Source organism: Cinclus cinclus, chromosome 3, assembly GCF_963662255.1.
Source record: "Cinclus cinclus chromosome 3, bCinCin1.1, whole genome shotgun sequence".
NCBI lineage: Eukaryota > Metazoa > Chordata > Aves > Passeriformes > Cinclidae > Cinclus > Cinclus cinclus.
The window spans coordinates 116,573,325-116,598,654 of NC_085048.1; the positions used below are offsets into that span (position 1 = coordinate 116,573,325).

The 25,330-nt window shown below is 49.0% G+C and overlaps 1 protein-coding gene across 2 annotated transcripts in view; it reads left to right on the forward strand.

The window, feature by feature from the left end:
- Positions 1-25,330, forward strand: part of LOC134042802 (phosphofurin acidic cluster sorting protein 1-like) — a 54,779-nt gene that overhangs the window by 25,376 nt on the left and 4,073 nt on the right. The window contains exons 2-14 of one of the 2 annotated variants that reach the window (XM_062490723.1): positions 9,290-9,377; positions 14,434-14,523; positions 14,847-14,972; positions 15,167-15,329; positions 15,477-15,568; positions 17,510-17,590; positions 18,371-18,430; positions 19,065-19,216; positions 23,115-23,208; positions 23,518-23,589; positions 23,871-24,001; positions 24,125-24,257; positions 24,381-24,485. In XM_062490723.1, coding sequence (XP_062346707.1) covers positions 9,290-9,377; positions 14,434-14,523; positions 14,847-14,972; positions 15,167-15,329; positions 15,477-15,568; positions 17,510-17,590; positions 18,371-18,430; positions 19,065-19,216; positions 23,115-23,208; positions 23,518-23,589; positions 23,871-24,001; positions 24,125-24,257; positions 24,381-24,485 — 1,387 coding nt within the window. The remainder of the gene's footprint in view (positions 1-9,289; positions 9,378-14,433; positions 14,524-14,846; positions 14,973-15,166; positions 15,330-15,476; positions 15,569-17,509; positions 17,591-18,370; positions 18,431-19,064; positions 19,217-23,114; positions 23,209-23,517; positions 23,590-23,870; positions 24,002-24,124; positions 24,258-24,380; positions 24,486-25,330) is intronic. The other variant, XM_062490724.1, reaches the window with a different exon arrangement.

Below are 25,330 nucleotides of genomic sequence, written 5' to 3' on the forward strand. Positions count from 1 at the left end.
CTGTGTCTGCTGCCTACAGCATCCCACGCTTTTCCTAGACACAAGTCCACAACACGGACAGGTAGTAGGCCAGAGTGGTCCACTTCTTTTTGAGACTGCTTGTGTCACTGAGTCTGAAACTCTGGAGCTGTCTGTAGCTATGGAGCCTGTAAAGGACAGTTGTTCTTAAATAAATCTGCCTGGGAACAGGAAGGGAGCATTTCATAATATGGGCTTATCATTGACTGGCTTCTGCTATTGTGTTTGAATTGGCTTGAGAAAGCACCATTTGTCTTGTTTAGAAACTATTTGCTTGCAGAGATGCTGGCACACACTTGTCCATGTGAGGAGGCACATCCAAACATCAGATGATGGTTCAGCAGGCTCAAGGAGAACACATGTACCCTGGAGCTGTTGGCTGCAGGCCTAACCGGAGGGAATCTCGGAGATCTTTGCTGACTTGAGAGTGTCACTGCTGTGCATGCTTTGTGGGGATACTGGAGAAAAGGGAATATTCCTGTATGGCCTTGGTCATACAGGAGTATTGTGTGAGAGCTGTTTTTCTTTTGCAGCCAGGCTTGCTCTGTCCTGGTTTGGGGTCTCATGACCTCTGCATCGGTGCCCTCCTGCTTGGAACAGCTTGGCTATGCCACGGGCAGCAAACAAGCAGTGGGATCTCTATGTTAGCTCCTGTCCCAAGTAGCCATTCTTTCGCTGGAAATGCAGCGTTACAAACAGTTGAAATATTTGGTGTCCCTTACAAGCATGGTCGCGTTTTGGCAGCACAAAAGCAGCTGAAAGTCTGTAGTAGATGTAGCTTTTAAGAGAGAGAAGTGCTCTGCACCCTGGGCACAGCACTGCATCTGCCACTCCCGGTGTGACTCCCTGGGTGTGGGGCTGGTGTACACTCAGCAGGTACGTGTTGGCTGACCTCCTTTAGCAAGCATGTTTCTAAAGCATAATCTGCTACAGCCTTCCTGTGAAGAAAACAGTGGCTGGTCCAGGAAGAGTTTTGGCTGCACATGTCAGATACCAGTTTTGAAAACCCTGAGGATGATTTTGTACATCTTGTTAAGTAATTTAGAAAGATTTTTATATTCTTTTAGATAAATCCAGGAAATCTCTTCTGTAATGTTTGGTGAATCTTTGTTCTTCCAGACAAGATCAGTGAATTCGGTACTTGTGTGCACTTTCCTCCCTTACACTTGGCTGCTTTTGCACTGGTAGCAAGCAGCTGTGATGGCTGTTGCTGGTGATCACTAGTAGCTACTGCTGCTGTCTGAGACATGCACAGTGTTGATGTCCTTATCCTTTCTCTGAGCCTCCTTATCTCACTGGTGCATCTGACCCAGCCTGGAATGTCTGCTGTGCCCTGTCCTGACTGTTGTGTCTCTTTGGGACATGACCTGCCCTGTTCCTGTGGCTCTGTTGAGGGCAGTTGTGTGCTGTCTCAGTGGTATTGCAGTGCTGTGAAATACATGTCTGAGCACAGAGGAGTGCTGTGAGCTAGTGCTGGAAGAGAAGATGGTTCTTGGGAGGCCTGTGGGTGCCTGTCAGAGCCCCTGGGCAGAGCCCGGTGTAGTCCCTGCAGCGAGTGGGAAAGCTGCTTCCGAGTGTTTAATAGAGCATCTGTGCGCTGACCAGACCAGAGATCATCTGCCCAGAGAATAAACATTTAGGCACTCTTCCAAAGGCTGATTGGAGCAGGACATGCCCAATAAATGTGTATACACAGTGGGATGGGGATGTTTGATGCAGTTAAGAATGGCCTGCCCGGTCAGATGAGAACAGCAGGGGCTGATGGTGTGGGTTTTCCCTTCCGTGAGGATAGGTAAATGAAAAAAAAATGAGGTGCTCTAATTCAGTGCAGTGGTGCTGAGGTCCCATTTTATGCACTGCACTGGCCTCTTTTCAGTGACTGCAATCTATCTTGAATGGCCATTCCAGGGAGGAAATGCTAACCAGGACACAAGCCTGTGAGGAAAACTCTAGGCAGTTGAAAGAAGCCAGCCAAGAAGACAAGGCAAGGTTGATGTATCTGCTTGCAGGACATTCTTTTCTTCCCATTTGCCTCCTGACTGAGGATGAATTGCTTGATGATACCTTGCTCTTGGTAATGTATATCCTACTGATTCTGTTATTCTTTGCCCTCCCCAGCATGACTTTGCCTATCCTCCTCCACTGTAGTGTAGCCAAGTTGCTGCTGTGAGGACAAGAAACCCCTTCCTTTGCTGTTAAAACCCTCAAAGACAAAAGGAAGGAGTGTGTCATCTGGTCCTCCGGGATGTCTGAACATTGAATTTGGGTTTGGTCTGTCTGGGGGCACTTGGAAAGAGATAAGATGATGGAGGGGAGGAATAGTCATGTGGGAAAACGGGCTGGATTTCTTGAGGCAGGCAGAGCCAAAAGCTGGGAAATGCTTCACAGGAAATGAAGGGGCATAGCAACCTGGGGAGGTTTTGTCTTCCATGCTTCGTGCTTTAGGATTTCCTTTGTGAATGTCACTTGGAAACTGGATTAAGTCAAACCTACTGCAATTTGCAGTAACAGAACCCTGCTCTGTGTGCTGCTGGTAGCAAGCTGGTGTCAGCCAGGGTGCAGACGAGCCCACATGCCTCTGTTAAGGCAAGGAGAGGAATGCTGGTTGGCACCAGGGCTGTTGTACTGCACACCACCCCGCGTAGCTTGGCTGTGGGTCCTGAGACAGAGCAGATATTTGGTGGCTGTGCCCCAGCTCTTTCTTTGGTGACCACAGGAGGGTGCTGTCATGTTTTTTGGCCTTTGCATCCTACTGTGTTACGCTTCTTCGGTGCAGCTTGCTTCACTTGCCTGCAGCAGCTGCAGTGGCTGGAGGGCAGAGTGAAAGGAGTGTGCTAGCAAGCCTGGACTCCTCTGTCTCTCTTTTCTCTTGAGGAAGCTCTCAAAGCAGGCTGGTGCTGTCTTTCCTCCCAGTCCATATGTAATTGGTGCGCCTGCCTGTCCTGATGCCTGATCTGCAGAGCCTGATGAACCTGATGCTGCTGTCCCAGATCATGGCTCTGTTTGCTGGCAGCAGGGACTTGCTTTCTCAAAGTGGAGTAGGTCTCTCCTCCCCTGTGCGTGCATCAGTGGTGTCTCATGCAAACACACCACTTGGGGCTCGGGGAGGATCTTGCCTTCAGGAATGTGGCACGTTTCGGGTGGTGTCTCACCCCTGGCACACCGTTTGTGTGCCCTGACACTTGCTTTGGCCACTGTCAGAGGTGAGCTCTGGCGATGGACACCCCTCTGATCAGATGTGCTTGTCCAAGCCGCTCCATGCGACCAGCTCCAGTAGAGCGTCCCGGTGTCCCGGGTTTGTTTGTGGTCCTGGCCGGCTGCCTTCTGCCCTCTAGCGGGAACACGTTTTGGGATTAGGGGCTACTCCAGAGGTTGGCAGGGGTACAGCAGCATCGGGAGCGTCCCGTGCCTTGTGAGCCCCGTGGAAATTCTGGCATCTTTCCGGAAGCCCAGAGTTTATCTCACCTTCAAGGGAAAACCTGAGCTGTCAAAGTCAACAAAAATATTGAAGGACAGCTAAACTGACACTGTTGAAAGTGCCATGTCCATTAGTCCATGTCTATGCATTTAGTAAGGGTGGTGGTGCTGACAAGGATGCACAGAGGGCCAGTGCTGGGAAAGGTGGATGTGCTCTAACACTTGGAGGTGGCGTGGAAACTACGGGGAAACCCAAGGTCGTAGGCTGCTGCCGCTTGGAGAAATCGGTGCAAATGTCCAGGGAAACAGTCTTGTCCAGAGAATGAGCTGCCACTCACGAGTGATTGGTCAGCCAAGCACTGAGCAGCCCAGGATATCAGCAGAAAAAAAAAGAGCATTCCATGGTTTTGACCCCTAACTTGGGGATAAGGACTAGCTCTGAGGATGGAGTGCAGAGCAGGGTTGGGCAGTGACTCTGGATGCACACTGGGCTTTTCCCCTGGCTTGTTCCAGCTGCAGTGGGCACCACACCAAGAGCAGGTTCTCCGGCTGTTGCACATCAGCTGAAACACTGCTTTATGTTTTGGATGAGATTTTATTTGGACTAGCGCTTGCTTATAATTATGTTTATATGTACGTTTGAAAATAAATTCCAAAAGCGTATTTTTTATAAATGTACATTTATATAGGTAAGAGGGTGGTAAACACACAAATAATATTTGAAGGCTTCTTCCAGAATGAGGAGGACTGTTGTAGTTGCTCTTAAGAGATTTGATTAGTTCTGTTCATGCATGGAGGGCATCACCTGTGACCCAGTTTACTGGCACAGTCAGAGCAGCAGAAAACCTTTTTGCTTTTCAAAATAACATTAGTTCTTTTAACTTGGGGAACACTTTCATTTTCTTCAAGGAGGAAGCTATGCAAAGAGTACTGTCCAAGCAGGAAATTGTTACATAATGCTTTATATTACCCCTTCAGTGAAAAGGAAAGCAAAATAACTACCTTTTGTTATTGAAAAGGAAAAAAAAAAGTAGATAAGAAAATGCTTTAATGTCCTCTCGCTGTTTCCAGGAGGTAGATGATTAGGTCCGTTGAATCTGCAGAGAATTTTGACACTTACTGCACTGCAATGAAGATATAAAATTGAGTGAATTGGTTGTTGGATAATATGTATATGATTTGGTATAACAAATATTGATGAGAAGGCTTGTAAAATAGATCCTGTACGTCTGTGTATCGCTCTGGCAAAAAATGGGGACACAGTGCAGATCTGGCCACACTTCAGCTCTATCAAAGTTAAAATGTTTAGGATATATTTTGAGGAATGGATAGTGACTGATAGACCCAGGAAGAATAGAAGCCATAATTAAGCTCCTATGTCTGGTTACAAAAAAAGCAGATATGAGGATTTTTCAGAATCATGGGATTTCATCAGCTATTGTTTCCTGGGTTAGGGGAATTGACTAAGCCTCTGACAGAGGCAACCAATAATGAAAACGCAGAATTTGTTGCACAGGGCCCAGGGAGGCAACAAGCTTGTAAAGCAATAAAATGGTGTCTGCTTCTTCTCTCAGGCTCCCAGATTATACAAATCCCTTCAAACTGTATGTACATGAAGTAAAGATAGTGGAGTGATAATGCAGAAATTGTAACTGCGCCACAAACCAGTCACATGTTATTCCACTCAACTTGATTCAGTTGCATTGGGAAGACCAGCTTGTAGTCAATCTGTGTCAGCAGCAGCAACAATACTGGAGAAAGCTGCCTCTTTATCCTGGGACATCCCATAACAGTCTGCGTTCCACAGTACTGTATAGACAGCGTGTGACCCAAGCTCTGTTGCCACAGTGGGTAACGCACATAGGTGTGAACTGATCCTCGTAATGGCAGATAACATAATCTTAAAAGGATGTGGCACCTTTAATTCAGCAGGTCTCACACCTCTGTCTGCCTGATGATTTGAAGTCCCACTTTGGGTACCTGTTCACTTTGGGTACCAGCAATGAGGTGCTGGGGCATGTCCGGAGTTGGTGAAGGGTCTAGACAAATAAGTTTATGAGGAGTGGTTGAGGGACCTGGGGCTGTTTGGCTTGGAGAAAAGGAGACTCAGGGTGACCAAATCAGTCTCTACAACTTCCTGAAAGGAGGTTGTACTGAGTTGGGGGTTGGTGTGTTTTCCCAGGTAACAAGTGACAGGACAAGAGGAAATGGCCTCAAGTTGCACCAGAGTAGGTTTAGATTGTATATTAGAAAAAGTTCTTCACTGAAAGGATGGAGCAGTTATGGAATCAAGTGGTGGAATCACCATCCCTGCAAGTATTCAGAAAACAAGTGGATTAGGCACTTGTGGCTTACAAGAATAGTGGTGAACATGGTGGTGCCTTGTTAATGGTTTGATTTGATGATCTTAGAGGTCTTTTCCAACCTTAACAGTTCTGTGATTCTCTGATGGAGAGTATCACCTGTATAATGCACCTTGGAAGTCAACCAGAGAATGATTTAACTCACGTTCTCTTATATTACCCAAATCTAGTTCTTTTTGCAGATGTTTTGTCCTCCTACCTGCAGGGACAGCCTGCAAGGACACTGTGGTGAGCCAGGTAAAAGCAATAGAAGCAGAACCACTCTTAGCAAGGATAAGTGCACAGGGAGCAGGATTAGCAGCCTTGGCACATGCAGTGCTCAGGGGAAGAGGAGAAATGAATTTACATCTCTATGGACTCCTCGGTATGTTTTTGGGGGATGTCAGGCAGCAGGATTGTTATGGAATGAATGGGATTCTTTACATCAGCAGGACAGAGTATCTATTCTTTGGAGAATACTCAATTTGTTAGAATTAATACAGTTACCTGGTCCTGGATGGTCAGGCAGGAAAGCTTCCTTAACAGAAATAAGCCACTGTGTGTCCTCTGTGACCTCTTGATTGGATGCTTTTGCAAACAACCGCTGGAGGCAGTGCTTTGCTGCTGGCACTGAATTTCACAAAAGGCATGTTATAAGAGCTTTCATTTTCAAGATAACTACAGGCCAGCTTGGTAAAAGAATTATAAGTGTTTCAATCAAACATCAGAGCAAAAGCTCCAAATCTGTCGTTTAGTGAGGGAAGGAAGGCAGCATTTTTTAAGATAATACCGGGGAACAGTGAGTACCTCTCACCAGTAAATGACCAGTCGAGGAGTGTAGGAGTACTGAGGTTTCAGGAGACTGTCAGACTGCCCTGTTGGAGCTCATTTTCCTTGTTGCTGTCAGTCATTGTTGCTGTCAGAATGCTACACAGTCATATTGAACACAACTCAGTATAGCAGAGCTCCCTGCAGCAGTTCCGTAGTTCAAGAACAGTTGCTACTTGTTCCATTTAATTGTAGGACTAAGTAAATCCAGATCTATAATTTCTCTACCAATAAGTGATTTTCAGGGGTCACAGTGTGATCAGTTCTGGACAAAACCGTGTGGTAGTTGCTGTGAGATTTGGCTGAAATGTTCAGAGCAGCCTTTGATCACTGTGGATTGATCCTGTCCTGTAGATATCTGCAGAGATTAGTGTGAGACATGCTGCCCTGTACTGGCACTGATCACTCAGCACTGATGTAAATCTGGGTGATGCAGGGATTGGTTAAGTAATAGATCAAAAGAGGATCATCAGGGACAGCCAAGCTGCTTAAAAATTGTGTGTTCTTGTGCTGCAAGTACATTTGGACTCTAGAACATGCATGTTAATTGCTGTGGGAAGGGTCCTGGTATTTTAGAAAGTACTGTTTTGAGAAGGGCTGGAGCTGCAGGGAAGAAAAGCAGAGGGTGGAATGGGGGAACCACCTTCTGGCACGTGGCATGGAAAGGACATGGGGCAGGCTACAGCATCTCTAACTGTGTAAAATAGTTCTTGAAAGCTGGAGAAGGGATAGAAAGAGAACAGTGCCATATCGGGGATGAAAGAGCTGCCCAAATGGGCAGAGCTGACCAGTAGGCATTCATTCTTCTGAAAAAAATACCAGGTACTGCCTCAGAGAGGGGCATGAAGAGATAATGAGTGAATTAGTTTTGGATAAGGAGTGTGTTTCTACACCAAGAACAGCTGCCTGGTAGAATTATGACCTTTCTGCATCCTCCAGTTAAGACTGAATATCCTTCTGTAAGTTTTAGTCTTTAAGGGATAACTGTTCCGTGTGGGTAACTGTCGTGACTAAATTAGTGCTGCAAGGAAAGTTTGAGTGGATATACTGTTCTTGTCTTACACGTTCAAGCCTCATTTCTCTCTGTGGCTTGTCTAGGGACAGTCACAATTAACACTGGCTAGTGGTGGCTGTTAGCTAGGCATAGCCTCTTTACAAGCTTTCCTTTGGTACATCTGACAAAGTTGCTGTACCCCATTTTCTGGTGAGAACTCAGTCCCCGCCTCCCTGCCTGAGAGGTGCCTCTTTGTCTTTGGCCATGCTCCCTGCAGCTCACCCCTAACCATGCCTAAGTATTTCTGGGGAGGAAGAAACCTGCCTCAGGTAATAAGGTTTCTCCCTTCCTATAAACAGAGGCTCAGAGGGGAGGGTTGGACAGAGATGAGACCACTTATTGTAGTGCTGGAGTGCACAGAGTATGAGAGCTTAGGGTCTGTGCTCTGGGTTCTGGCTGAAAGAATGCAGCCACCTGGCAAGCAAGTGTGCAGAACTTCCCTGCACACCCAGCTTCCTGACTTCTGGTCTCCATCAGGAGAGACCAAAACATGAAGGGCAGAAAAGCAGGGTTGCAGTCACGGGCCTGGAAACCTTCTACACAAGCTAAAATTATTTTAGAAGGGAGAGCAGGGACATGATGAGAGGTGAGTACTTGCTAAGCCCTAAACCTGTCATGCAGTTTGGCTCTGTCCTTCCCTTTTTACTGTCGTTCCATCTCTGGGTTGTTCTACACTGCTGCTGTATATCAGCATAGCAAGAGCAGGTTTTTTCCTTTAAAAATAAATAAAGCAGGCCTTCAGAGAGCACAGTGTGTCAGACAGAAAAGTATTTGGTGGTAGCCAAATCTGTTCTCCAGGGAGGGTGGCCTGACTCTTAGGTCCAGCATGCTGATATCCACAGAAGTCCTGGGAACCAGAGCCTGCAGCCATGGAGCACAGAAGTTAATTTGCAAAACATAACATGCTCTTACTGCTGGCGAAGCCATGTCTGGCTTTGCTCCCTGGCACAGAATTCCTTGCAAGTAGTCTCCATGGGAGTCCTGCTGCAGGCTCCTAGGCAGAAGATCAGAGGGGCTGGCTGTCTCATTGACACTGACTATTCCTTCGAGCAGCAAAAGCAGCTCTTCTCACTTAGCCTCAGGATCCTTCCTAGCTTTTTCCTGGAAGTGCCACTTACCATGCTGAGTCCCCAGGATTTGAGCTTGTCAGGGTGGCTGAAGCTGTATGAAGCCTCCTTCGGGGCTGCTTCCCAAGTCAGCTCTGTGTGGTAGCATGCAAGAGAAGAGCTGAAGAGTGATGTCTGTACGGGAACTTTTGCCTTAACTAAGTTCAGGATAAGAGTGGATTTAAGTGCTTTGGTTTATAAATAAACAGTGCTGTGGCTAAGGTAGGTTTAAGCAGAGCTGGCAACAGCCCTGCTTGGGAAGGGATCTCTTTACCACATGGCCTGCCGTTGGACTTCCTGTTGCATGCTAATCCCTTAAGCCTGCTTTAGCTCTGTTAATTTTCCTTCTTTCCTTTTTTCCCTGAAGGGCTGTCTCCGTGGCGTGTGAATGCCAGTGTTCCTAGGCCAAGCTTGTGCCTTTGACTGGGCCAAGCATCCAGGCTGCCTTCCAAGCACCGGCTACCATGTGGCAGGGCCCCAGGGATGGTGGTGCCCGAATGTGTCCCATTCTCTCTGTCTTACAGGCTCTGCAGTCTGCGCCTGAAGAAACTCACGGTGCTGAAAGAGCTGGACAAAGAGCTGAGCTCTGTGCTTATCGCTGTGAAGATTCAGGTAGGCTCCTCTCCTCTCTCTCCTCTCTGCTGCCTGATGGCAGCAAGCCAAGCCCATCCTTGTGCCCTCTGTGAAGTGCTGGTCTGCATGTCTCTCATGTCCCTTTCCTAGTGCCAACCAACCCCTCTGTCTCAGTCAGCGTGCTCAGGGAGATGTTGGCTCTCAGGCAGGTGGAAATGATGCCCCAGGGACAGCAGCAACATACCTGGTGCTGACTTGTATCAGGAATGAATTTGGTTAGATGCTGGGACAGAATCTGTCATGCCTCCCTGCTGCCTCTGCCAAGACCCTCCTCTCAAACTGCTGTTGGAGTTTGTCATCCCACTGTTCCCTACCCTTTAAGAGAGTGTCAGTGCTGGATGGTTTCCAGCAGTGCCTTCCATCCAGATCACTCCCTGGGGAGTGAAGGGTGGGAAGGGAAGGCTGCAAGGGATCAGTGTCTCTGTGCATAATGTTCTGTTGACATTTGTACCCTATCTGATCTCACAGTTGCCTCTAATATCCCTTCCCTTTCCCTGTGCATCCCTGCTTGGCCTGATGCCTCTACTGTGAATCAGGCAGAAGAGAGGGGAGAGAGGATCTTTGTCACCAAGGGGACAGGAATTTGCCACCATCCTGATACATGCGATCCCTCTACAATTTTTGCAGCTGGTGGTGGAGAGATAGGTTCCTGGGGATGGAGGCATATCCTTTCCACTTGCCAAAGGACAGCATGGAAACAAAATGCATCTTGAGTGTGCTGTCCTTGCCACAACTTCCCTGACCCGGTTACGGTACTGGTGTCCTTCCTTTGTTCTTGTCACTGGCACGAAAGCAGCTGATCCCAATGAAAGCACCGTGGGTCGACAGCTCAGCAGCTTTGTGCTCCCACAGAGCTCTTTGTGCCATACACATTAGGATTTAAATCCTGGATTAATGCTGGAAGCTGCAGTATTAGTGGAGCTCTGGGAGCTGGAGTTTGCCTTCATGGCAGATCTGATTCACTGGCACAGAAGAAACTGAAAGCAAAATGTATAAAACCTGGGGCAAAGAGTGAGGACAGCAGGAGGAGGCTGTGGTCCACACACTGGTCAGTGTCCCACTTGGCTGGCCTTTCCATCTCTGTGTGTATGGTGTCATTCAGGACAGCTGAAAGCCCTGGGATCCGTGAGACCTGTGCCCCTTTGGTGCAGGCTTTAGCAAGGAAACAACCTGAGCAGCAGAGAGCTGCCTGGCTGGCCCTTGGAAACACGGAAGCAATGAAGGCTGGGCCACAGCTGACAGCAGCGCAGAACGGGGGAGCTGGCAGCCAGATGGGGGCTGTGGGTCCTACTTGACTGGGAGGGCTGGGGTGGTCCCTGACTTTTCTCCTGCACAGTCAGCCCAAGCTGAATGTACTTCTCTGCCCTGCGGAACCTTGGATTCCTGTGCAGCCCCACTTAAGCTGGGGCTGACATGTGCTGAGTGGGCATGTCCTCAGCTACGGCCCCCACACGCTGCGTATGAGGGACCATGGAAGAGACTGCACTGTGGGACTCCAGCTCTTTCAAACAGACCACCCCCAGCCCTGCCACAGGCTCATCTTGCACCCTCAGGGCAAAATAAATTAATAGGCCTCAGCAGATTGAAGCCACGGGGGCTCCTTGCTGCAGGGCTCCTTTACCTATCAGGGAATGGAGGCTGCATTCAGGGATTTAATTTAAACGTGGTCACCTCCTCTCTGCATGGCCACGTTGCTGTGGCTGCATGCTGCTGTAGGCTCCCTGCAAAGCCGAAGAAAACAAGGAGAATGCTTTTGCCCACATTACCCCATGGCTCAGCAGTCGTTGTGGGAGTGGGCTGAGTTTGTGTGCCTCCCCATGCTGCTTCCACCTGTCTTCCAGCCACCTTGGCAGGGTTTGGGACTGCTGGAAGGCAGATGGAGGCTGTAGGCAGTTTCAGCACAGCGTGCCTACAGAGTGGCCTCTGGATGGATCCATTCCTCCTGCTCCTCTCCTAGGTAACAGATGAGTCACACTAGTTAGAAACTGTTTGAAGGCTTTCCAGTGAGCATTGCATCTTTTGGATAGAAACAGCTGATGCATATAGTGTATAAAGGACCTGCAAATTCCCAAGGGGGCAGCTGGGGACTAGAGGAAAGGAGAGCTGTATTTCTCTCATTTCAGTAGTAGTTCTGTTAGGGTCAGGAAGTTGCTTCTCTGAAGGGCAGATTGCATGGAAATAAAGCTCTGACCCTGCCTGAATGGCGCTGCCACCCAAGCAATAGCTCCAGTGCTGGGGACAGTCTGCTTAAAAAATGTGCGTGAGCCAAAGGGCAGTGTCAGCCTGTCCAGAACCCCTGATCTCCTTCTCACTGTGCCCTTCTGGTCTTAAAAGACAGCTTCCAAGGGTGCCATGTGCAGCTGCCTGTTCCTTCAGCTGAAAATACCACTGTGAAGGGGAACTTTCTGTGTCTACAGAATTTACCCATTTCCCAGAGGTGACCGGAATATATAATGCTCCATGGATTTAAGTGAGATAAAGCCTGAACTATTGTGAAAAAGGGGATTTGCCCTCATTCTCTTGAGTGGTTTTTAGACCTTTATCCCTTGATATTTGTTTTAACAGACTGGAGATGTCATAGGGCATTTCCTTCCATGTGTTGTTCAGCGTGGCACTAAGAGGTTTGGATGTGCTGGCTCGGCTCCATGTAGCTGCAGATAACTGCCATGGTATGGCAACTGTTGATGGCATGAAGGGAAAACACAGTGTTCCCTCTCAGCAGAGACTGTTGTTCACAAACACCCTGTACTTGAGCCATGAATAGAGGAAACAATCAAAGATAGAAAGAAGAAAACAAGCCCCAGCACTCCCAGAACTTTCAGCTCCTGTGACAGGTGCTATGGACGCAGATCTTCCTGCATCTGCCTGCAGGATACAGCTGGTGACTCAGGTTCAAGCCTTGGTACTGCTGTAGAGAGATGATACTGGCAGTCGCTGCATAGCAGACAAGAGTGTGTGCTATTAAATAGGCTGGGCTAAAAAGGTTGTTTGCCTCTGCCAGGCATGCCTGCTGCCCTAGCCCTGCTCCCTGAAGGAACTTGGGGTTTTTGTTTTGGTCTTTCTTACTATGCAGTTTCCTGTTTATGCCTCACTCATGCTTTGTTTCTTACCTCTTTTTAACCACTTGTAGTATTTCTCACTCCTGCCTGAGCAATCCTAGCTAAAATCTAAATTTGTTTATTATATTAATGGGCTGTTCTCTCCCGAAATGCACCTTCAGCTTGACTTCTGGTTAGTATTTTTCTGTCTGCCTAGTCCAGTACTTATATTAGTTCTCTCTTATTTTCCAGATGTGGTATGCTGTTCTAGCCTTAACCCTCTTTAAAACTAGACCAATCAGGACAGATTTACACCTGAAATTTGGGATTGTACCTTGCAAACCAGACCCGGGCATCATGTACCTGTGTATTGTAGTGAAAGTTCCCATGTGTTTTCAGTTCTTATGTTTAAAACCTTTGACCACCACTTGTCTCTATTACTTTTCCCTTCTCTGAAGGGATGACTCTTTGTCATCCATGGTTTTTACTGTAGCAGTCTGGTATTAAGTTTTTCTGTAGTACTCCTAGGGCTACTCAACTGTTGTGCAGAGAAATTGGTCTTTCCCGACATTACTGAAGTCACAGAACAGCTGAGCTGTGTCAGGTGCTCAGTGCTATGTCCAGTTGAGGTTTGAATTTCTCAAAGGATGGAGAATGCTCAGTACTTCTGTGTCCTTGCCCTTGCACTGTGATAATGAAGCAGCCTTTGCAATGCCATGGATGTGCACTAGTGTTTCACTGAAGGATTGGATACACCTGGGATTGAGGCTGGGCATGTAACTTCCATAGTGGTAAGTGACAGTAAGGTGCAGGACAGCAATGTTTGTGAAACTCTCACTTCCTGGACACAGCCCTCAGGATATCCTCACTTTTTCTTTGCCGTAAGTCCTTCCCCAGAATTAGCATCTTCAGGAAGAGTAATTGCACTTCTACTTGTGTTTTGGTGAAAGAACGAATCTTTGGTGGATAATGTCTCTGCAACAAAGAGCAAAATGCAAATGTGCTGTCATTGTAAAGTAAATGGTCACTTGTCACTGTGACTGCCTGTCATCTGTTATCAGAGAGGAGTTCAGGAAGGGTCACTATGTTCTTGGCCAGGAAGGCTCACAGATGGTGTAGGGGATGAGCTCCACCTCTTCTCTTCCATTTTAGGAAGACCTTTTGCAGGAAAGCCTTGCTCCTGGCACAGTCTCTGGGAACAGCATTGCAGACAGCTTTTGGGAGGATCTGTGGGTTGTGACACCCTGCAGCCAGGAGGGCCTGGTGCATGTAGACAGCATTTTTTTCCTGCCCCCAAGTCATTCAGTATCTGTATCAGAAGCCAAGACATAGAGATAGTAGAGACAGGGCAGAGTTAAAGGAAAGAGTTGGAGTGGGAACGCAGTTAGGGTGCCTCTGTTACTGCCCTTCTGGTAAAAACCATTTCTACATAATTTCTGTATGTAGAGAGCTAGACTGTTGCCTGAGGAAAAGATTAGGAGAGTTTTCTGAGACGCAAGCTGAGCAAGCAGCTAACTCTGTTCTCCTGGACATCCTGACTTTGTCCCAGCAGAGCCATCCCCCCAGCTGTGCTCACACAGGGATCTGCATTGGGCCTGTCTGCTTGGGGAAGAGATGTATCCAGGACCTGTCTCTTTACTGGCCAGGCAGTGTGTTGGGAGCCTTTCCTTTGCCCTGCATGGCTCCCTCTGGTTCCAAGAGTGTCCTTCCACAGCATGGGACTGGCACACCAGGTGCAGAATTAATCACTGCAGGCTTGTGAAGAGCAGGTGCTCCCTGGCAGGTGGGCAAGGAGAAGGGACCTCTGGCAGCTCAGGGGATACTGCAGGCTTTTCCAAAGTATTTGCTGGGCATGTGAAAGGTGGGTCTGCAAGGAACAGAACAGAGTCCAAGCATTCTCTCTTTCCTTGTGGACTGCGAGCACCACTGTCTTGTGTGTGTGATGCAGTGGGGTCTGTGGTCAAGCTCAATGTGTGCGTCTGCCAATCTTGTTGTAGGGTTCAAAGCGAGTCCTGAGGTCAAATGAATACGTCCTCCCACCTGGGGGCCTGATGGAGACTGAGCTGGAGCTGACCTTCTCACTGCAGGTACCTGGTGTTGCCTGGTCCCCTGGGCTCCCTTGCATCCTGGGTATTTTTCAGCAAGCACCGTAGGGCTAAGTGTGAAAGGCACAGCCTCTGTGGAGAGGCCTACTGTGGTTGGCCAGCTGGTCCATTGCTCCAGAGATTGTTTTACTGGGTACTGGGATTGGGAGGATGATGGATTAGGTGCAGGTGGCCTTTGAGGGTCACCTCAAAGCTCAGCAGATCAGATCCTACTGTACATCAGCAGTGAGGAAGAGTTTTCTACCTGTGTGTCACACTGAGCCTTGCCCTCATGCTGCCATCTTTTGTGTGCTTCCCTTTCCCAGTACCCACACTTCCTCAAGAGAGATGGCAACAAACTTCAGATCATGCTGCAGCGGAGGAAGAGATACAAGAACCGCACCATCCTGGGCTACAAGACCCTGGCAGTGGGAATCATTAACATGGCTGAGGTATAGGGTGCTGGGAACAGAGGGGAGTCCCACATGGCCTTCCTGTGCCAGCACTGGGCGGGGAACTGGGCTGGCAGGCAGGGTCTCATTGCTGTGAGTGTTGTGGCTTGTTGGCTGGCTATACTATAGAGAGGGTGGGCTGCCAGCTGCCGTTGCGTCACCCTGTCAGGGATCTTGTCTGTCTGTCTGTCTAGGTTATGCAGCACCCGACGGATGGCGGGCAACTTCTGGGCCTCCACAGCAACATGAAGGATGTGAACATTCGAGTGGCTGAAATCAGCATCTACTCTCTGTCCAGTCAGCCCATCGACCATGAGGATGGGAACGTCCCCTCAGGTCCTAAAATCAAAGCTTCAGGTGTGTTTAGTGCTCAGACCTGCAGGCAAACATTTGGGACACGGGCAATGGAGTGTGTCCCCCAGCGCTGTTGGTGATCTCAGTCTGTTTTCTGGAGCCATGACAGGCATCATGCTTACCTGGGGCTTTTGCACTGTCTGCTTTCAGATCGCTCCCCAGACATTGATAACTACTCTGAAGAAGAGGATGACAGCTTCTCCTCAGAGCAGGAAGCCAGTGATGATGCTGTGCAGGGTCAGGTAAGGGAGGCCTGGCAAGATGCCTTATGTCCTGGTCCTGTTTCTGGGGCAACAGTCAGGCATTGAGGTTCTTGATCACTCTGAGCCCTCTCATCCTTGTAAACATTTGGCATTGTTTCAGAGGGCTAGGAGCCATAATACCTGACAGCAAAAAGAACTTTGACAGCAGTGGGCTGCTGTCAAGTCCATGGTGAGGCAAGGGACTTTTGAGAGCCATAGATCTCATCCATCTGTCTCTGGAGCTGTCCAGTCTGCAGCAGAAAAGATCTGCTGAGCCCTCTCCATCTTGCACCATGATTTTCTCCCTTCTCCCTGAGATAACAGGTCAGAGACTGCTCGTTGTCTGAGAGAGAACAGGGATTTTAGCAAGAAGTAGGTTTGAAAATGGTCAGAGGTAGCAGACCCATCCCAGCCCTGTGATAAGCTGTGTCACTGCTGTTTGCTGTGCTCTTGTTGTGGTGCCTGTACTCAACTTCATGGAAAGCCTTGTGGTAGTGTGCTGATAAAGCACAGGGACGAGCCCCTGTTCAGGGTTGTTATGGTCTGAGGGTAACTGAGGTTCTTGGGGCAGATTAGAGTGAGACAACACTGGATTACCAGTGTTTATAAATATGTCTATATGGCAGGTTTATTTCAGAACAACCTGCTTGCAATGGAAAGGAGGTATGTGGCCGTTTTGGTTATTATTACCTAGAGTAATACAACAGTATAAAAGTACAAAGGTATCACTTAAGAAAATATATAATGAAAAGAAATAGAGAGAGGTAAAGAAACAGTAAGAGTAGATAGTGGAGAGGAAAGATAGCACCAGCTGTGGATTCAGATTCGATTGTTGCTTGGTTGAAACAATGGTCAGTCTTGATGGGGGAAACCTGAAACAGAGAGTTCAGTGGTTAATATATATTCAGGTTTAGGTGGGAATACCCAGGTACCTCTGATGGAGTGGGGACTTTTACACTGTCTGGTGCAACACTGTGGATTAGGTGCAGTCCTCAGGTGAAAGGCCTCAGAAATTAGTCTAGGGGTGCTTGGGGGGGGGGGGGTGGTCTTTGATAGTTTGGCACTTTCTAAGACATGAGAACTCTCTCATTTCAGTGTAGTTGAGCCAGTTATGCTCCCTCAGAGGGGATGAATATCTTCAGGCCTAAGGGAGAGGAGATGGGGAGGAAGTTTTACACCTGAGCCAGTTGTGTAAGGGAGGATATTGGCCTAAGGAAAAGCATTATCCTGCCCAGCAGGATCTGCTCCTTGTGGCCTCTTCCTTTATCTGGCTCAAAACCCAGCTTGTTGCTAAACTAAGGTTGGTTTGTCATGGTCAGTCTCTGGTGATGAGTGCTCACCCCTCTGTACCTAGGCTGTTCTTATGCAGATCAGAGGCTTCTCCAGCACACATCCAAAAATTCTCCTCCTCCCTTTCAGTTTGCTGGGCCTCAGCAAAACTCACTTGCTGCTTTTGCAAATGGCCGTTTGTTTGAGTCATTAACCATTATCATTTCAGTCTCTCACAACGGTCCTCCAGATTACCTGTCCCATCATGCTGGGTTAATACATCAGGGGCCCAGGTCCCCGGGAGTTGTGCTTATTGTTAAGGCTTACCCCTGGAAAAAAATGTTTTTTTGTGATTCATGTGCTGCACTCTCTGAGCTAACTCTGGAGAGGGGAAAGCAGGAGAACACACAGGTTCTGAGGAGGCTCTGTCTCCTGTTAATCTTGCTGATGCATACTTCTCTGGAGAGGCCCGGGGACAGAAGTGCTAAGAAAGAAGGTCTGAAGGTGAACAGTGCTAAAGAGAGAGAGGTAGCAGAAATGAGAGACAAGATTTTGGGAGCTGAGTGGGTCAAAGCTTTTCAAAATGGAGGGCTGATGTGGGTCAGGAAACTTTTAGGAGGTGCTGCTCCATAAACTTAGTTGTTCTGATATACTGTGACTTTTTGCCTGCAGGATCTGTTTGATGAAGAGGATGACTTGAGGAAAACTAAGAAGGCCAGGAGGAAAATGATCCGAACCACATCAATTACCAGAGTAACATCAGCATTTACAACATGATCAAAGGGATGGAAGGGATTCACTTTCTCCCCTCTCTGAAGGCAGTGAGGGGTGTTGGGAAGGGGGGATGCTGGCACTGTGCAGAGCAAGGGAAGGAGCCCTTGGCTCTGAGAAGGAGCGTCTTGCCATTAATGAGCTGACTTGTTGCTCAGAGCTGTATCCCAGTTCATAGTGTGTACTAGGTTCAGCCTGGCTTTGTGTCAGGGGTGGTCTGTTGTGCAACAGAGTTTTGACTTGCTGCTGTCACATCGTCTCTTTCCTTTCATGAGGAAGGGGAAGGTGGTAGGCACAAGGAAAGCTGAACTATTAGCAGCTCCTCTGCATGTCTGCAGAAGGGAGGAGCTGCTCTGCCAGACCCTTGCTCTCCAAACTTCTCATTCCTGTTGACTTCATCCCTGCAGATCCCTGACCACCTTCTTCCTGAGTTTGTTCCTCATATGTTCTTGCTCAAAGGCAGTACTGCTCAACCAGGTGGTCTGGGGAGAAACAGGATTTAAATGAAGTGCTGTTCCAGCTTGTAGCAGAGAAAATAGGAGTCCTTGCATCCTCCCTCCCTCATGCCTAAACAGTAGCTTCTTGTGGAGTACAGAGACAGTCCAAGTCCTACAGTAAATCTCAAGAGAAACAGCAGTCATAGCTGACCTTGGACCTGTGGACAACAAGTTAGAGAGAATAACTATGGCCTGTATGTTGGTTGGCTTGGAATGTGGTTTGATAGTTTTGCTGATCTTGTTTTCTTCCCTTCTTCTGTTTCAGCAACCAAACTTCAAGCAGAAATTTGTGGCTTTGCTGAAGAGGTTCAAAGTGACAGAAGAGGTAAGAAACAGGAAAACTGCCCCCTCTGGCAATGTTTCCTTCAGATGTGTAGGTGTCGGAGTGCAGATTCCCACTCACAGGGAGCACAATGCTCAGGGATGAGCCAAAGGTGGTGTGAGACATGGCAGAGACTAGGACATGGCTTTTCCAAAGCCTTCTGCCTCAAGAAGGCAGCTCTGCGCCCTGTGCCCAAATCAAAAAGCACCTTCTTGTTGTGGGGTGGTGCCATGGGAAGAAGAATGCTGTCATGCACTGACTTTGCACCAGGAGCTGGCTTTGCAGGGGCAATCCTGTCCAGTTAGACTGACTGCAGGGTAACATCAGCCTGTGGATGGCTTCCCTTGGCTGACAGCCCAGGCTAAGTGTGCAGCAGAGCCGGTGAGGTTCCTCCCGGGTATCCCAACTGCCAGTAAGTGTGGTGGGTGGCTGAGACTCCTTTGGCTGTCGTGCTCATGGCACCCTCCTTTGGCCCAATGACGGTGTCACTAGATGCTTCCATCGCCTGGATCTGCCTCCCTTGGGTGGGAACAAATGCCATGGTGTGCCTCATGACTGACAGGCAGCTTGTACATAGCTGCTGTGGGATGCAGGTAACTCCATGTCTCTTCACTGCTCTTTGGGCTTGGTTCCACAGGTCCTGGACTCTGACCCTGTAGACCAGACCCAGGAGGTGGAAGAAGACCTGGGCTTGCTCTATGACAGCCTGGAAGAGTGCAACAACAGTGACAGCGGCCCAGAGATCGAGGACAATGAGAGTGTGCACAGCACACCCAAGCCCACCCTGAGGTACGGATTGCAGGGAGCCCCTGGCCAGCAGCACAGCCTCTGGGACTTGGAGAAATGCTCTCCAACACCTTTCTGTTGCTTGGGCTAATGCAGGCATTGTCTTGTCTCCACTCCCATTGCCATCTTCTATTGACACTACTGGCTCCTCCCTCAAAACTGCCCATTAAATCTGACTTCCTTCACATTTAGCCTCATTTTTCTACCAACCCAGCATCTGACACTAATCTGCTGTTAGAGTCCTGTTTGATCTAAGTTCTGGCTTGCTCCCAGCTCTCATATCTTTCTGCCAACATTCCTGGTGTTCTCTGGGCTCACCACACTGAAGCATGCCTGTCTTTTGAGCACTTTGTGACTGTTTGGACCGGTCCTTGGGAGATGTGCATGCTGTGTTCACACCATGTGTGGAGATGTGCCTAGCACCCAGCAGTGCTGTTCCTCTCCCCATTCCCTAGGCACTGGTAACTTGCTCTGCCAAGAACTGCTCAGTTAGCACAGGGGTCTCCAGTGGATCATGCAGGGAAACCAGGCTTTGCTCCCATGTGGTCTGTGCTCACCTGGCCTCTCTGCTCATGGCTCTTGTGCTTTTGTGCTGTCTTTTTGTGAAAACATCTTTTATGGCCTTTCTACTTGACTTTGTCACAGTGCACTGGGTCTCTTGTAGTCAAGCCAAACTCACTTGGCATTGTTGTTTTTATATATGGAATCATAGGATCATAGAATGGCCTGGTTGGAAGGGACCTGATAGATCATCTAGTGCCAAACCCCCTGCCATGTAAATATATATATATATATATATATATATATATATATATATATATATGATTTGGAGTAGTTGGTATCCTTGCTGAAGGTATTTAGCAGGAGTAGTAGGCATGGTTTGCCACAGGAAAACTGAAATTAAATCTGCTGATTCTGGTACCCATGGGCCCCTTGGGAAAAAACAGGAATGTGATACAAGTCATGTTTTCCACAAACCCACAAGTCATTATGAAGGAGACAGCAGGCACATGGGCAAACTGCTTAAGTGATCTGCTTGGACTCCAAAGGGAGTTTCACATGGTCTCTCATCAAAGGAGACAAAGGTGCTGTGGGAGAAAAAGGAAGGTCTTTCTGTGGTCAGATAGTGGTTTATGTATATAGATTATATGAAACTGTATTAAAAGTCTACTGAGAGTATTTTAACATAAGACCTGCACCCTGGTTCTGGAAGTGCCTATTTGCAAACATCTGATCACTGGAACAGCATTTCAGAGTGAGTGCTGGTTTGTGCTGGTGTCCACCATTACAGTTTTCCTGGGATGGTTGGTGCTGTTCCTGGGAGGACAACCTATTGGGCTCTGAGCTGTTCTTCATCCTGTTTACAAAGTGTCCCTGGCTTGGTTTGGTCTTTGGTGCCTCAGTTTCTGTGGCTGTGCTGAGTGTGCATCCCTTGAATTCACAAAATTCTGGGACTGTATTTTTTCTAAGGAGATGTGGAAGCTGCCTGCCAAGGTGTTTCATGTAGACTCGGTGGTTCCCAAGTGCTACGTGGCCTTCTCAGGGAGGTAAATTACAGCCCAACCTTTAAATTTGAGGTGCTCCTCACATTGGATGTCTTGTCATGACAGCCTTTCTAGACACAGTAAACATCTCTGCGAAGCAAGGGCACTAATGGTGTGCAGTCCCTAATGGTGGGAAGTGGCTGGTGTTCTGGATTGGGCCAGTGCTGCTGGCAGCTGAGCCAGCCATGCAGCATCAGTTTGCTCCTGCACTGGGGCAAAACTGGCGCTGGAACTTGAGGAACCTCAAGTCAGACCTGTAGATTAAAGGTCAAAGGTGAAGGAGCATAAGTGAGTGGCAAAATGGATGGGACAAGGGGGGTTAAATTCATTTAGAACAGAATGAGGCTGTGCAGAAGGACTGGGCGTTACCTAAATCTTGGCGTGCTATGATGTGGGCTCAGTCATGGCTGTAGGAGGAGAGCCTTTAAACTGCAGAAATTGCAGAAGAGGTCTGTGCTTAATGTGATGTCCTTGAGGGATGAAAGTTTCTGAATTGTGCATGAGAGAGGGCATAAACAAACAGAGCTTTTGTGGGGAGGGGGGAGACAGCCCAATTTAAATGGAGTGTTGAAAGCCAGAGGAAGTATAATACAATCTAGGCATATCCAGTATCTAAGTAAAAGGAGGGAATGAAGAGACCTCTTTGAGATGCCAGTGGTACTAGGGGTATGCCACATTCTGGTGGGATTACTTGGGACAGTATAGAGGAGTATGGAAGAGATGCTGATTGAGGGGTGATCTATTAGAAAACCTACATATTTTTCTGGTTTGATTCTTAAGTTACTAATACAGTCTATGTGGGTTGAATTTCTGGCTGGGAAAAGGCAAGTGTAGAGCAATGACTGTACAGAGTGGTGACAAGGCCTGAGGTTTTGTAGCAGAGAATGGAGGGGAAGAGAGAGAAGAAATGTGTTAGTAAAAAGAGATGTAATTTATACCAGTGAGGCCTGGAGAAGATGTCTCACCAGGGCACTGTTGTGACTTTACACCTGAAGCAATTGGTCACAGAGCCAGTGAGAGGGAAATCAAGCCTTGATTTTTCCCAACCAGTGTATAAGCACTGCTGCTGAAGAGCTGCTCTGTGTGGGAACCCTCATTTATTTATGGAGGAGGAATGTCCTTTCCGGAGCAGTAAAACCTGACCAACACTGTTGTCCCTGACAGTACAGTGTGCTGTATACAAATGAAGAAGCATGCTAAAATGAAAATAAAAGGAGCAGGCAGGATGTTGAGAGGAGGTTTCCTGCAGGAAGATGCAGGTAAATCCCGTTGAGAAAAGTAGAAAACGATGGAAAGAAACTCTGACAGAGTAGTAACAGAAGAACTTCTTTGTATCTTATGCCTCAGTGGCCATCCCTGGAAGTCCACTACCACATAGTCCCATCTGCAGACATCAGGAGAAACATTTCCTGAGAGTCAATGAGCACATACACAAAGCTTAGAGGGAATCTAGCTCTGATCTCCTGCAGCAAAGTCACTCCTTGCAGATGGATTCTGGTTGCTGTAAAGGTCCTGGAAAAACTGGCAAGTGAGATCCTCTTGTTTCCTAAAGACTTTGAGCAGTCCACAGACTGTGAAAGGGGTCCTTGGCAAATAAATATGGTGTGGAAAAAGGGTAAGCAAAGGTGGAAGCTCACATTGTAGTGGCAGAGACTATCCTGGCTTCCCCAAGAGAGTTCCTGTGTGAACTGTGGTGACTTGAAAACAGGACCTTGGAGCTGCACTATGCAGCTCCACCAGTGTCAGCTCCGAGACCGAAAACTTGGCAAATTTAAGTACTGTGCTACCTGAGGTGTGGTTCTATGTGCAATACTGAGATCTTCAGAGCTTCGGGAAAGGGGAAGGCAGAAAGGGAAGGTGAATGCTGCAGTTGGAAGTGTGCAGCAGCAGCAGGTGGAGGCAAGGAGCAATCCTTGGAAAAAGGGAAGCAGAAAAGAAGGCAGCAGAAGTCTGTGGAAGCTATGATGGTGCAGAGGAAGCAGAGAGCTTTAGCAGCATGCTGGAGTTGTGGTGTTGGCAGAGACCATATACCAGTGAGATGGGGCAAGGTGGCAGCTCCTCACCTGCCCTGCATGGGTAGGGGATCACCTGAGGCAGAAAGCACCAGGAGACCCTACCTCCAGCTCCCCGAGGTCATGGGGGCACTGCTGAGAGGTCTGGTCCTCAGCTGAGCATCGCCCAGACACTTGGCTGTCTGGCCCTGTGTCCCACTGAGGACCTTTCCACAGAGCTCTGTGCTTGGGACAGGCCGGTGGGGGTGTGCTGGGATCATGGTGACTTTGTTCCTCTCTTATTCCTGCCTTTTTCTCTCCCATCTGTCTGTCTGTCCGTCCGTTCGTCTGTCTGTTTCTCTGCAGGCGTTTCTTTGAGGGAGTCTCTCATTCTGGTTCCCAGACTGAGATCGGCAGTCTGCACAGCCAGAAAGGGCAGGATCAAGAGTCGGGCAGCCCTGTGAGTTACACCTCCACCACCACCTCTCACCCCTTTCCCTCCCTAGCTAGCCCAGCTCCCCCACAGTGCCTGCACTCTGAGACCACAGCTCCTGGCAGCACCTGCCTGGGGCTGCTCCTTTCCTTCTTTCCTCCTCTTTTTCCCAGCACAGGCAGACAGGTAGCGATGGGGTACATCCTTTGGGGCCGGTCCCAGAGATGCCTGACTCCCCTGTGGGAGCTTGTGTTCTGTGAGGCCAGATGTGGGTGACTGGCAGCAGCCCTGCACAGAGTGTTCCATCCCGCTCTGACCCCATTCCCTGTTCCCCAGGGCGAGGCAGACAAGCAGAACCCAGGAGCACAGCGACCTCAGGAAGAGCCAGGAACAGAGGTCCCTGCAGTGGTGAGTCCAGGCTATGGGGTGTGGAGCTCTCTCAAACCCCAGCTTGCTTTCTGGAGTACCAGGGGCTGGGAAGACAAGTAGATTGTGCTGGAGAGCAGCAAGAGTTGAAGGAGTGCTAGGGTCTGCAGGATGTGCAGCCCAGCCCTCCCAAGACCCTGCAGCCTTGGCTCCCCAGGAGGGCCACCAGACCTCTCTTGATGATGAACACCCACGGGTACAGAGCTGCTCTCTGCTGGAGCAAGGAGAGCAGTGTGTGTGAAGTGACTCTGTGTGGCCCTCAGGAGCTGGTGGCGGAGGAGCCGTGTTCCCGGCTGGCCCCCACAGAGGCTGCCATGAGGGAAGGCAGCGTGGACAGACTGGCCCAGCTGGGACCTGGGACCAAAACTGAGCTCCCCAGTGCTGTATCCCCCAGGTAAGGCAGCTCTGTGCCCCCTGCCAGGGCTGAGCAAGCTTACGCTGGCTCCCTGAACTGAGTAGGGTTTGGTGGAGATGAGATTTCCTCAACAGTTTTGCCTCTCCTGCTTCTCCTGCACAGCAAGGCAGAGAGCAAGCAGTTGTGGCGTCCCCGCAGCACCTCTGTGAAGGACCGGCAGAGCTCAAAGGGACAAGGTGGACGTGCCAGCAGCCTGGACAGTGAGAGCTCTCCAGACTCATGGCATAGCACCCAGGTGAGGCCCTTGGGACTCGCGCCACTTGGAGGCTTCCCACTCAAGAGCTCTGCCAGGTCTTCAGCTGTGGGCAGTGTCCAGGGTGGCTGACTGGGGTTAACCTTTGTGGTGGTGCTGTCGCAGGTGCCTCGGAAGTCTGTTTATGATCAGCTGAACCAGATCCTGGTGTCAGACGAGCAGCTCCCCGAGAGCATTGTGCTGGTGAATGTCGCTGAGTGGCAGGGGCAGGTGAGTAGGTGTGATGGGAGCTGGATGCATGAGAGCAGCTGTAAGCAGGGTGGATTCTCCCAGTCATAGCAGAGCATCCTAGGGAAACTGGAACCAGCTGTGCCCTCCTCTCCCCTGGTGTGACCCTTCCTTCAGGGAGACAATGCATTTACAGGGTGCTGAGCCACATACACGGGAGTCGGGTGTCTCTCCTCCATCACACAGCATCAATGGATCCTCAAAATGTGATGTCCTGATCAGTCCCAGAAAGGCTGTCTAGCAGACTGTGCCTTAGGCCCTCACTGCTTGGTCCTGGCTCACAGGAACCCTGTGGGTCAAAGCTTTGTTGGATTCCCTGGCAAAGGGCTCCCTTCTTTTGTGGGCACCCGGCCCTGGGAAGCAGCAGAGGTATTTTCCACTGAGAGATGGAAGAATCTCCCTGCCACTTCCAGGAAGCATTAACTACATCATCAGGGTGGGGTGTGAGGACAGGCCTGGCCTCTGACAAGCACTTTCTTCCCCCATACCTGGAGCTCTAAAGCCAAAAGTGAGCTAGGAAATGTACATGTGTGCAAACATGCAGTTAAGTAAAACACTTGTGAGACCCCTTCAGAATCCTGTAGCTACAGCTGGCATCCAGAAATGGTGCTGGAAAATTTTGATGCAGAAGATAGGGCTTAGTGAGAGGTGGTGGGGTCTTGACTGAGGCCATGCATTCTTGGCTTGTTCCACTTGTCCTGGATAGGGAAAAAAGGGTCAATGCCCACTCCCAGAACCCCCTTGCCTATCTTACTGCCTCTTTCACCATTGTCGAGCTGCATGCAGACACCTGAAGAGACAGAAGGATTTTGGAGTGTCACAGTGGG